The sequence below is a fragment of the Aulonocara sp. 'chitande type north' Nkhata Bay genome, linkage group LG10 (genome assembly GCF_057382095.1).
Source record: "Aulonocara sp. 'chitande type north' Nkhata Bay isolate Kocher_YH1m ecotype deep benthic linkage group LG10, A_spYH_male_GT1.1, whole genome shotgun sequence".
NCBI lineage: Eukaryota > Metazoa > Chordata > Actinopteri > Cichliformes > Cichlidae > Aulonocara > Aulonocara sp. 'chitande type north' Nkhata Bay.
Genome location: NC_141353.1, coordinates 29736037 through 29749673, shown reverse-complemented (window position 1 = coordinate 29749673; position 13637 = coordinate 29736037). Strand labels below are relative to the sequence as shown.

General features: G+C 39.0%; 1 protein-coding gene across 6 annotated transcripts in view; it reads right to left on the bottom strand.

Annotated features, from left to right (window-relative positions):
* capn5b (calpain 5b) overlaps positions 1–13637 on the bottom strand; it is a 66082-nt gene that overhangs the window by 41012 nt on the left and 11433 nt on the right. For all 6 annotated transcript variants that reach the window (XR_015131316.1, XR_015131317.1, XR_015131318.1 and 3 more), the window contains one exon: positions 9243–9416. Coding sequence is in view for 3 of the 6 variants with exons in the window: in XM_086309459.1 (XP_086165585.1) it covers positions 9243–9407 (165 nt within the window). In the remaining 3 variants the exon portion in view is untranslated. The remainder of the gene's footprint in view (positions 1–9242; positions 9417–13637) is intronic.

The following is a 13637-nucleotide window of genomic DNA, read 5'->3' as shown; positions in this document are numbered from 1 at the left end:
AAACACTTAAAATAAGGCAACAACAGTGTCAAATTCTAGCAAGCTTGAGAGTTAATGTGTAGTATGATCACCTTTATTCTTCAGCACAGTTTGAACTCTTTAAGACAAGATTTAAGACAAGAATTTCGTTAAGTAGTCTTCAGGAATAGTTCTCCAGGGTTCCTGAAGGGCATTCAAAGATCTTTGGATGCTGGCCGCCTTTTGTTCTGTTCTCTGTAAACATGATCTCACACTTCTTCAACAGTGTTTAAGATTATTTTCATGTTGAAAAATGAAGCTGCTGACAATCAGAGACTGTCCAGGGAGACTGTGGATCAAACGGTGTTGTTTTGTTTTATTTTTTTACTGGGATTTTAATTCCATCAATTTTCACAAGAAGATGGAGGCCCTCCTGAATCCTGCTGATCCATGTTTTTTCTTTGCATGGTAGTTGTAACTTTTACAGCAGCAAACTAAGTTCCCTGACACTCTTTCTATTGCAGCTCAATAATAATGTAGTGATAGTGGGGTAATAATATGGAAATAGGAAGCTATTACTACTTAATTATCAGGACAATGCCTGAAGATAACGATATGGAAACAAATATGTTAGTAATAGCAGAGTAACATTTTTGTAACAATATGATAACCAGCTGGCAAAGAAATGGTAATATCAGTGCAGCACTGAGCTGTTGAATGCAGGCTTTTGGCTTATCAGCCTAATTTAAGTGGGACTCTCTTTATCTTTTAATGATACTATGCACCATAGATTTTACAATTTTCTCTTACTTCATATTATTCTAAACATTTTCTGATTCTAACCTGGCGTTCTATATAATATGGCAAAACAAAACAGTTAAAAAATTATTACACAAGGAAACAAGCTCAAGTAAATAGAAGAAATAAAATAATGGAGCACAATAACAAAAAACCTAAGACAGAATAAAACAGAAACAGGTGTTTCATGGAAATTCAAAGAAGAGTTTGTTTTGTATAAAATCATCTAATGCACTAACTCCAAGCTTTAATTTAACCTGATACAAAATATGAGCCAGCTTCATTTTTACTGCAGAGCTGTGCTTGCAGTGTTCTGGGTGTGAAGCCTGTCTGTTCTCTGCTCTCTGCTTTATGGGACCAGAGGGTCGATGAGCACCTCGGCCATTACTCAACAGGCAGCAGCAAGCATGGGACCACTTAGCAGCTCTTTATCTTTACACACTGGCAGCACTCAACTAGGGTTAGAAAAGTAAAAGAGGGGCCAGGAGGGAGAGAGCATGGTGCAGGTTGAGCTTTTAGATAGGCAAAATTTAGAAAACGGTTACACTCGTTTTACACCTGCGTTACCAATTCTGCAGAATCCACATTTAGGAAAGATGTGACTGATGCTTTTTAGTTCACAGTAACTTGTGTGCATCTGCTCGCCAGATCTGACTTTAATCATTGTTAGTTTTCCTTGACCGTATTTAGTTTTCCACTTTGCTTCAGTCCATTTTAAGTGAGCCCAGAGAAGATGGTGGTGTTTCTAGATCATGTTCACATCTGGCTTCTTCTTCGCATGATAGAGCTTTAACCTGCATTTGTGGACAGCATGGTGAACTGTGTTCACAGACAGTGGAAGTGTTCCTCATTTCATGCAGTGATTTCCACGACAGAATCATGCCTGTTTTTAATGCAGTGCCAACTGAATGCCTGAAGATCATGTTTATCCGATATTGAATTATAGTAAGTGTGGAACTTTGTGATGTTTTGGACCTTTGTTTGAGAAAATTTTCTCTGGACCTTCTTAAATTCTAATTGAGTATCCCTGTAATAGATTAATATTTAATATATTACCAGGTTAAGTTCTATTGATCTTGTTTATAGTCACAAGGTATGATTTTTTTGAATATGTAGACTTTTCTGTGAGCCACACTATGTGGACCACCTACACATTACACCTACAGGAAACCCATGCCATGACGCTCCCGGCACACAGTTTCTGTGCTGATGTTAATGTCATAGGACGTCTGGAGTTCTGCAGCTCATTTGGAAGTTAAAATATTTACATGCAGGTCTTTTGGTGATACACATACCCAGCCACCAAGAAGAGACTCTAAACCTGAGGCAAATCCCGGTAGTCTGCATACTGTTTTACAGTCTAAACATGGCAGCTGAACAGAGACTTAAAGCGTGTGCCCTAGGGGTGATTTTAAGTATGACTGAATCAGCCCTCTAATAGCCCATCCAATGTGGGCTGGGACGGCCTCAAGCACACCATTTGACTTTAATCATAAAGATTAGTGCTATTATCAGCCTTCACGGCTCATGTGCATGTATATAAAGGCAGATCACAGCATACAGATACACACAAGTGTGTGAAGCTAAAGCTTGCAAGCGTGTGCACACACACAGGACACAATAAGGTCAGTCATTTGCTGACTCTGCAAAGCTGTATGCTGCAAAAGCAAACTTTTAATCTGAAGCAGAGGCCACTGCAGTGCTCCCCAGAGGCCTGCAGTCTCTACCAGCAGGATCCTCTCACCTTACACTGACCAGCACCAGAGCTTCCTGTCTGAAATCTCTCTGTACGTGCAAGTCGGCAGAACTTTGTGAGGCAATGTTTTGATGTTGTTCTGTGAAACTGTGTCGGAGTTAAGATATCTAATCACGTTTCTTCTCCCTGTCCGCAACAACATTGATTGGTGGAGTCTGAGCAGCGGCGAGGGCTCCCTGTGGTGGCCTGCCATCCAGGGATTGGCTCAGGTGGAAAAGTAATAGAGTATTGATCAGTGCCCAGCCCTGCAGTCTCTGAAGTAATGTGAATATTGTGGCTGAGCACAGCCTAATCATTTACCCTGCCATTGAGAACCTTTCAACCGGCTTCATAGCCCTCCTCAGCGCCATTCATCAGCTGGTAAAGGAGACATGAGCCACGAGTGCAAAAACCCAGAGAATAAAAAGTGCAATCCAGCAGTGAGAATCCAAAGTAACCCAACATTTTAGAAAAAAATGAAAGCTTGGATTATTTACACACAGTTTTTGCCAGTTTACATTCTTCTTCCCTACCTGCATTCCTTGGCACTACTAAACTGTCACCACTTGTAACAGTAACGGCTGCGTCCATCACCACCTGCTTTGGCAGTTTGGACCAGCTGAAAGGACAAACTCGTGTATGAAGTTTGAATTATTAGCAGTTATTGATGTTCAAGGATGAGAAATAGCAATGGTTCCTAGTTACCCCTGTACAGGAAGTCAGGACCGAGGTCAGCGTTTCTGATGCTACGATTATTACCCTAGGTTAGGCTATGCAGAGACTAACTTAAGCCGGTATCAAGGACTCTCACCTAGATCTGCTTACATCCAAATGCCGACCCGCCCCCCACAATCCTCTGACCCGCCCCCCACAATCCTCTGATGATAACAAACTACCAACCCAAACAGTTAGGTACAATGCCTGCTAACAGCAGCTTTCCTCATTATAGAAAGATAAATTGGCTGAAAGTTATTACAATAGTTATTCAAATAGGCCCCAGGGATCTTTTCATTTTCAAGGACCAGAATAACCTGTAAGAATTAGAAGACCATTAAAATACTCCTATACATTCTAACCTTACATGAAGACTCGAGAAGGGAATGCCCACAAATTCAAACTTTAAATGAAGAGTTTAAATAAAATATCCTATGTGAAAAAAAGCTTACTGCTAGATGTCAGTATATTGTGAATTGTAGTCAAGTGAGTTCTGCTTGCGTGCCCATCCTAATTCCTAGCTACAGTGGGCGCTGTAGGACAAACATGTTTTAGTCCCCCAAGAGAAATCAAAAACACTAAATGTGAACTGTACCTCGTAACAGCTGTGGCCAGCCGGCGTATTTCTGCTACTGTTTGGAACAGATTTGGATCTACACAGGAGTTTTTCCCTATCTGTGGAAGCCAGTCAGTCCACTGTTGATCTCAGATGTCAATGCATCCACGTTTACTCTAGGAGAGGCAGTCAAACATTGTGAAAGGAGTCCGATATGGATCAATGAGTCAGAGAAGCCATACTGAAGTGAGTTGTTAAGGATATGCTGAACCTATTGCATATAAGAGAAAAGGTTACTCGATGCAGAGCTGGGTCAAAAAGACCGAATCAGAGCAGAATCAGGAGATGATCAATTATAAATAACGCTAAAAACATTCTAATCCTAAACAGCGTCTTTGACCTAAATGTAAACTTGAGTTTGCAGAAAAGAGCTCAGTACAATGAGTGTGCATACAGTATTTTAAATTAGCTTTTGTCTGGAACCTCATACATTTTGATTGCTCTGAACATTTCATTCTCTCATAGCCACTCTGCTCCTAAGTAATTTGATGTTTAACTTCATTATCGTGCACTCTCCCTTGAACGAAATGCTGCACTAAGAGCTTGCAGAGAGAACAGAATCAGCTTTTGTATTAACAAGTTAAAACAGAGCTCTGCTTTGTCTTGTAGATTTTTGGGTCAGCTACATTCTTTACTTTTTTTTTTTTTTTAAAGGATAGATTGCACCAAGAAAAACCACAGCAACAATCACTGGTAATGCTATGGGAGATATTGATCTGCAAAATTGGTGGTGAAGTCCCAACTCTTTTGAATGCCGCTGCACTCATTAATTCAAGTCTGGCTCTATGCAAGCACCACCCACTGGCAGGTAAAAATACTACTTTATCAGATAGTACTTCATAAGGGGACCTATCATGCTCATGTTATCTCGTACTCAAACAGCAGGCATTGTGGAAAGGTTAGTTTAGGACTTAGAAAAAGATGATCAGTGTTATTCACTGCATCTGTCAGTGTTTTAAATGTTTAATATTAAAGGATGATTGGTGTACAGGGAGGTGCTTTTACAGATTCTTGAGCAAAATTAAGAAAATCCCCAATAAAAATCACTAAAGCACATTATTTTTGCTTTTTGTGAGCTTCAATAAAACCTTTAAAAATAGCTGGGCTAAAAATGTCCTGCTCCGGGTTCCTAACCTTCTCACATAAACCGCTGTCAGTGACGACACAAACCGTGTGCTGGCAAAAATGAAAAGGATGCTCCTCCTGCTTTCTCTCCCTTTGACTTCTTCCAGTTTTCCGTCTGCATGACTGACATCAGCACAGACCAAAACATATAATCTGTGTGACCCAGTTTCCATGGCAATGCACGCTGGCTGCATGCTGCAGCGGTACACAGGCAGAAGGAGGTTACAGCATCCAGAACCACGACGTGCTGTGAGAGGAGGATAACAGCGGCAGGGGACTCGGCTCAGTAAATCCTGAGGCCCTACATCTGATATCATCCACCACCGAAAGACACACGCGGTGCCAGCTTATACAGGAGACTAGAGAGTGCAGTAGAGCAATGACTGATTACAACTGATGTTAGTGTTGAATTATAAATGTTTAGTCTTTCTCTATGTCACAAAACTCTTGTTCTGCAAGCACCTTTGGCACTGATAACTCCCCAATGCGAGTGTTTTTACAGGTGCAAACACTGCTCACTATTTATGTCCAGAATAAAATATTGCTGCAGGGCATCGGCTGTGCCTCACTGACTGTCCAGGGAATAGGTTGTTATTTACACGCATGTATGCTGAGGAGTAAATTATTCTGAACATATAAACTGTGAAGTTGTGGGTAAAGTTTCTTGTATAAGAATTGAATTCAGATTGCATTTTGTAGATTTACCAAATTGCATGCTCAGACCCCAAATTTTAGCTCTTGTTGTATTTGCAACAAGTTTGCAGACGATACGATAGTCATCGCACTTATAACTGCTAACAATAGGCATGCATACAGGGACATCATCATGAATCAATAATAACTTGGTCTTAAACATCACAAAGACCAAAGAGATATAGATGTAGGGCTGCAAAAAAAAAACAAAAACCCACACACAGAGCTCATGGAGTCTTCAGCTTTAGGTTTCATCTTGCCTGGAATGACAATACCTCAGCAGTCATGGGTAAGGCACAACAGTGCTTTCATTTCTTAAGGAGGTTAAGGAGAGCCAACTTCGCCTAAAACTGCTTGTCAGCATTTACAGATGCACAATAAAGCGATCTGTGTGACAACCTGGTACAGTAGCAACACCAAAGCTCACAAAAAGGCCCTCCAGTGTGTCATGAAATAGCACAAAACATCGCCGGCACAGACCCATGCATCGCTCGCAAATCTCTACAAGAGATCTCTACACACCCTCGGCGCCATTCGGGTAAGCTTCTCCCCGTCTTTTCAGAGCGCTCCACACACACACACTGAAACACAGCATCTTCCCAAAAATCTGTGACACTGCTGAACTGTCAGTGACTTCAGTGCAACCCCAACGTGCAGTATGTTCAGTTTCACACGTTTACTTCCCTGATATGTATATATAAACTGCACAAAGAAATCAAACCACAAATGTCCATTAATGAAGTTAAGGAAGCTCCTTTCCATGCATGGAGGGTTTCACCTCAAGTCCAGGGCCCTGAGACTTGTTAAGAGGAAGGAAGGTCTAGTGAGTATCAGAACCACTATCCAGGATAAAACAACAACGATCTATGAGTACATTAGGAAAGCGGCCATGGCTGATAGTGTGCTTAGTAAATACCTCAGGCAGCAGAAACCTGAGAAAAAAGAGGAGTAAGAACAGGAACCATCAAGGAAGAACAGGTCCCTGCAAGGCATGTACCACTGACAAATAGAAGAAGTAGCTGACGTCAAGAAATCCTACCAATGACTGGATAAAGCTGGACTTAAAGACAGCACAGAGGCACTAATCATGGCAGCACAGTAACAAGCTCTAAGCACAAGATCCAGGCAAAACCTCAGGTGCAGACTGTTCAAAGATCCCCATGAAACAATCCAGCACGTACCAGCAGGGTGAAAGATGCTAGCTAGCAGGGCATACGTGGAGCGGCATAATCAAGAGGCTTACATGGTAAGTCCTGAGGTCAAAATGGGATAGGGTGGTTGAGAATGTCTTGTATCTAGAAGGATTTTAGCTCAGTCAAAGTGGTGATGGCTAACCAACATAGTACATAGTAGTTGTAGATAAGCAGAGGAAGATGGCTGTAGTGATAGATGTAGCGATACCAAGTTAACATCTGGAAGAAGTTACACAAGAAATGAAAAAAAAAAAACTACCAAGGGCTGAGAGCGGACCGATAACAAAGCAATAAAATCAATGATTAAATTTGATTATTAAAAATCTGCTATCCATTACAGAACCATTACAGAAACATAAAAAATGATTTTGACAAATATATACACGTCTTTTTATATAAGTCAATAATTTATACTTATTTAGATGTTACACATCATGTGAGGTTAACAGAAATCTCATTTTATTAATACCATAATATTTTGAACTACAATGAACTGCGTATAATTAGAATTAGAAAGTAGAATAATTTAAACTTACATTTAAAATGTAAGTGTGGAAAATGATAAAAAAATTCAATAATTCTACCGCATTAAGAGTTAGCAAATAGAGCTTGTAACTGTGGGTTAACACATAGATTTACTGAAACTACATGTAGCACAATATTTATAGAAATAGTAATTGAATGAAAATATATCAATAATAAAAAATAAGAAAGAGTTAATATGGAGTTAATATTTAGTAATGGTAGCTAGCTATATAATATCCAATGCGCAAAGTAACTCAAACACTTGTATTTATCTACTGCAATCATTCAATATTTACATGTATTTAGTTGCATTCACACTTAGACAGTTCATCCTCATTTCATGAAAATCTGGGTCAACCCCATGGAAATACAGTGATAAATGTTACTACTACCAAGCACCAACAACAACAGTTAGTTAGCAACATCTTAGCACAAATTATTTCCAGAGATTCAAATGCACATTGCTCCCACATGTCTTTCAGTGGGTGAACTGATCTTGGACCAAGAATAACAGCTTGTTACTCCTTCTGTGCGAACATACATGTTAACACAGGTGTCGAACTCCAGGCCTCGAGGGCCGGTGTCCTGCAGGTCTTAGATGTGTCCTTGATCCAACACAGCTGATTTAAAGGCTAAATGACCTCCTCAACATGTCCTGAAGTTCTCCAGAGGCCTGGTAATGAACTAATTGACCCAGGGTGAGATCTAAAACCTGCAGGACACCGGTCCTCGAGGCCTGGAGTTCGACACCCCTGTGTTAGAATTACTGGAGCTGCTTTTCTACAGGCATTTAAATAATACAGGCAAAAAAAGAGGTCAAATTTCAGTGAAGCTGAAGCTTATTGAGACTTCTTACTGGTAGAATTGGAAACACTGGCCACAAATGCTGATTGGTTGAGTCCAGAAATGTTTGTTGTATTTAGTGTGCCTTAAAGGAATGAAAGAGTTAACTGTAAAAAAGTTAAAGTGGTGGTTAGGAGTGTTCGGTACCATTTATCATATTTGAATCTTCTCTGATATTGCAGAGTTTGTATTCTACCTAAACCAGCTTGAGTCTGTCTTTTTTCTTCTAACGAAACTTAATAATATCTACCATCGTGGTCAGAAATGTACATTTTTTCAACAAGACGAATGTCTTGGTAATTTGAGGCTTTTAATGATTTGTTTGAACTGTTCTTTTTCCATGGTGGAATGATTGTACAGTTTTATTATTTATTGACAATTCATATCTGGACACAGACACTTTACGCCTTAGCAGTTTTAAAACTAAACAATACCTAAAAAGCACCAAATGTGTTACTCGAAACCAAGTTTTTATGTCATTCTTTATGGTAATTATATTATTAGCCAATCAGTAACCAATCCATGAGGTTTGTTTTTATCAAAATATAAGTACCGAAAGTAAAAGTAGTAATTACTAAGAATAATATGCATTACAGACTATATTATTTAATCTTTAGATAATTATTACATCACTTTTGATTTTCAGCTGGAGATTATTTTAGTTTCTTATTAACTGCTGGGTACTTCAGCTATAAAAATATAGTGTAACATATTTTTAGATCATCTTATCCAAGGGGCAGTGCCCCTCTGTTCGCCCCCCCCCCTCTCCCCCCTCTGGACACGCCCCTACAATCCAGTGATTTCATCCAGTACAGCACAGATATCAACACTCTTGTTTGGTTCAGTGCTTACCTGTAGATACTTTTCCTCATACAAAAATAAATAAATGGATTTAAAAATGCTAAAACACATTTCATTAGCAGTTTGGTGAACTGTAAAATTAATACCTGTATATTTATATTCATCAGCAGCAGTAAACCTTTAATGCTGCACTTTTAATCAGATTTATCAGTTTTTGTTTTGCTGAAACAAGCCGACCTACCCGAGGCCTCTTCCAGACGACACGTCCGATCCTGTTACCCTGGTAAAAGAGCGAGTCGTCTGTGGCGGGGAAGCGGGGGTCCTCGAAGAGCAGGCCACTCTGCAAGCACTGCCTCTTCAGGGTGGAGTACTGCTGCCCCTCGAAGGCCTTCACTGAAGTGAACATGCTGCAGCCCTGGAGGACACAACGCAGATGGCAATGAAGTACAGATCTGCATCCTGTCATCACACCACCCTCCTCTTCTGTCATTGACTTTCACACACACATTTCAGCATCCTCTCTGAAAAAGCACCATCTTGTGTAATTTCTGAAAATAAATTTCCTTCCTGCTCATCTGGTTTTCAACTCACAGTCATCCCAGCAGACTGACAGCCGAATCCAGCAGACGGTAGTACCTTAGCAGCGAAAGCTCTCAGTGGAAACAGAAAGTCGATGTGCGCTGCTGCCTTGAGCACAGCCAGGCTTCACTGGGTCAAAATGATTAATCTGTCAATTCACTGATATCCTCCTGGGCCTAATTATCACTGCTATGCATTAAAGGAGTCACATATACATTGATCAGCTTAGGGCAAGCAGGGGAACCGGTGAGTGAGGGAGGAGGCAAACTAAGAACTATTGAAGGGATAATCAATACTGAAACACTGAATAAATGGCACACCGTTCCACATATCACTAACTGCTTACTTAACATACATCACTAGGCTACACATCGATACAAAATGAACAAAATAAAACACTTACACATTTATTTACACATTAAGCAAACACAAAACAATGTTATAATTTATTTGGAGCCACATTTCTTCCATACTAATGAATAAAATACTTTTCTTCATTCTTTTTAGCTCCATTTTGGTCTCCACCAGCGATTTAAAAATATCTTGTTTTCTAGCTGTTCGGAGCTTCCACCTCACACTTCTGTCTGTTACGCATTCACACTTCAGATTAATATTATTCACAGTGAAAGCAGTCAAATATCAGTATCAGCCCCAAAATGTGTGGTATCGCTAAGCCTCAGAGCTCAAATTTCTGAGCATCAGCACAAGTAAAAATATAATATATGCCACTTTCAGGTAGATATGGCCCCTTATTGATAAAAGACACAATAACCAAAGGTGACATCAGTCACAGCTAGAAGTGCATGTTTTCTTAGCAAATTACTTATTAAATGTGATCTATTATTATCGTATCCACATTCTTATTTTTGGAGTTTACTAGAGTAGCTTTGCATCAACTATGTGCCTGAAATAGTCATATTAGCGATATGGCTTCTTAATGACATCATAAAGAGCCAAGAGTAGAAAAGAACTGTCTGAAACAGAGCCTTTTTGACTCACAGAGATTACTTACACATACATTGTACATATGTGTAACTTGAGCCTCCGCCACTGTAACATATGTACATGATAGAAAATAAAACAACAAAGTACACAAGGTCAACTTTAAAAGTCTGACTTTTAGGACAAATCAGCAATATCTAATAGGGTTTTAATCTTACCGACTGTTTTTAAATAACTCATCATATTTATTAGTTTTACTGTCAGAATGTCAGAAACAGGTAGCTATCCCTTAGCACTGGACTCAACACAACTGACAACTCTTTATATTTAATTAAAACCTCAGAAACAGTCAATATGCTTTTCAGATGCACAGAATTATTCATGTCTGAACTTTTCATGGTCAGCAATTTGCATATGTCCTTTTCTATCAGTGTCACATCATAATCAATACCTCTGCCAGCAGAACTATTGACAACTTATGAAATCAGAGCCTCGCTGTAAGGCATTTAAGGCAAAATCATACTGGCTGATTAGAAACTGAGTTTATTGACTGGTGATAAAAATATATTTTCTTATTTTGTCTGACGGCAGAATTTTTAAATTATTATTGATTAACTCACCTTATTATTTACCCAGTTACAGTGTCACAAAGTAGTTCCTCTAATGTTTCCTGAAAACACTTATCGTTGCCAAGTTCTTATATTGTCTCACGTCACATGTCTAATCATAATAAGCTAATCTAATATTTCACACATTAAGAAAAGTTTGGAAATAAATATCCAAAGTCTTAATGGTGCAGCTTAACCCTGCGTTATTAGACCCTGAACACTTATCAACTAATAAAATGACTGCTGGCAGGAAGAAATGTAAACAAAGAAATATCAACACCAGGAGAAAAACACAAATATTAATAATTACAGTTGATGCTGATAAACACTGGATTAGTGTTACTATGGTTGTGGTCAGAAGATAATATGCACTCATCATGGACATGAAGGTCCTGATAATTTGGGGCTTTTGATTTGATTTTGATTAATTCCTTGAACTGTTCTTTTTTTCAAGGGTGCAATGATTGAACAGCATACATCTTTAGTGACTTAAAATAAAATTGGGTGCACAAGTTCAAATTTATTTTGGATTTTCTATAATCCACACAGGATCAAAAGAACACAGACTCAAAGATATGCATATACTTCCACATATTTGGTTAAATGTCTCTGTGCATAGACCAGACACTTATGGTAGCCATCACCAAGTTTCTGGGTGGCTATCTGACCTTTGACCTCTTCTTGGCGGAATTAATAGAATTTATTGAATTTTGTTTGTTTCCTAGCATAGATGTGGCCTAGCATGGTTTGGGGCCTTGGAAGTGTTATTCTGCAAGCTTAATGTTAGCCAGTTGTATCCATTCTAAAACCAGTTTTAATACGTGTTTGGAATCATTACCCTGTCTGAACAACCAAATCTGTTCACATTTTATCGAGCTGATGAGCTGAGGGGAAGCTGAAGTGAAGAATTTGGAGGTAGTCCTTATGAGTGGGTTTTGATAATCGATTTTCCGATTAAAATCGATTCTAGCTTGAATAACGTGATATCGATTTATTAAAATTTTAAATAGAAATTTATTTTGCCGGAAACGCCAGAATCTCAGGTTAAATTTTGACAACCACCGAACAGCTAAAACAGTAAATGAGACACGGATACACGGTACACTGATTCTGCACAAAGAGGTTAACACAAAGCACAGACCTGCCGACGCATCAGAATCAGTGAGATGTCGGCTTTCTCACCCGATGGCACATACACGGACACGCCATCGGGGCTGAGAGCCGACATCCCACTGTTTCTGGTACGTCGGCAGTCCGGTCTTTGTGTTTACGTCTTTTTTGTGCTAGATTCTGAAGCTGCAGGTTTCATCACTATCCAACCAAACCAGCAGCAAAAGAAGATTCAAACTATGCTTCACATTTAGCTTCACATAAACATCGCAATGAATTCCCTCTTACTCTTGCTGTTTTGCTTCCACCACAATAAAATAACACTTCATGCACAACTCTCTCTCTCTCTCAGTGTACTTCAAGACAGTTTCCCATCTAAAAATCTCTGTTTTCTGCATTATTTGCTTGCTTATTACCCGCCAGTCTACCATTATGTACAGCGCTGTCGGCCACTGTTTTTTTTTTTCTTTTAATTTAACTGACTTCCGACAAGAAAATCTCATGTCTGCTGTTCAATACTGAAGAAATTTAACAATTTTAAAATTATGCGAAATTGCAAAACGCTTAGCCGTGTCTCTAATTAAACCTCTGTAACTTTGCTCTGCTTCACTTCAGCAGCATCTGGTAATGTTTATATGTTGATTCATGGTTTTCATTAGTTTTTGTTGTATTGCAGAATATTTTTAAGGGTTTCTGCTATAAAAAGCCAGGCCAGGAAAATCTCCTTCATGTTTTTCTGTTTTATGCTCAGTTACTTTGACGCAACGGCATCTGCTGTGATGCTTACACCTTTGATAAAGTCTCAGAAGTGTCAGCTTTCTTTTTATAGATATAAAAATATGGATATGTACTAATAAATGATCAGAATTATAATATTTCTGACTGTCTGAGGCAAAATTTCCCCGATTCAAATCGAATCGATCGAATCAAATCGGGACCTTGTGAATCAGAATCGAATCCAATCTAGAAATCAGTGACGATACCCAACCGTAGTAGTCCTCCTTCATTTATATACTGATACTAGCGGCTACAAAACAGCCCCAAAGCATGATGCTGCCAATACTATGCTTGACAGTCGGTACAGTGTAAACCTAAAGCATCACTCTATAAAATATTTAAGTGAGGGCGTGCACATATTTGAGCCTGTATGTTTTAGTTGCTTATACTTGGCAAATCAAACAATACACATAACCTGTCAGATGCACTCTCGGGTGCATTATGAGAGCCTGCTGTTTTAAAGCTAACACGTTCTGAATGCTAAAAAGACACCAGTGTATTTTTTTTTTTTTTCTTTTTTAAATGACATCAGAAACAGCAGTATGCGACATTACGTGATGGCAGAGCTTCAGTTCATCCTTTGTCTTTTTTTTTTTTTTTTTTTTTTTTTTAATAAATAG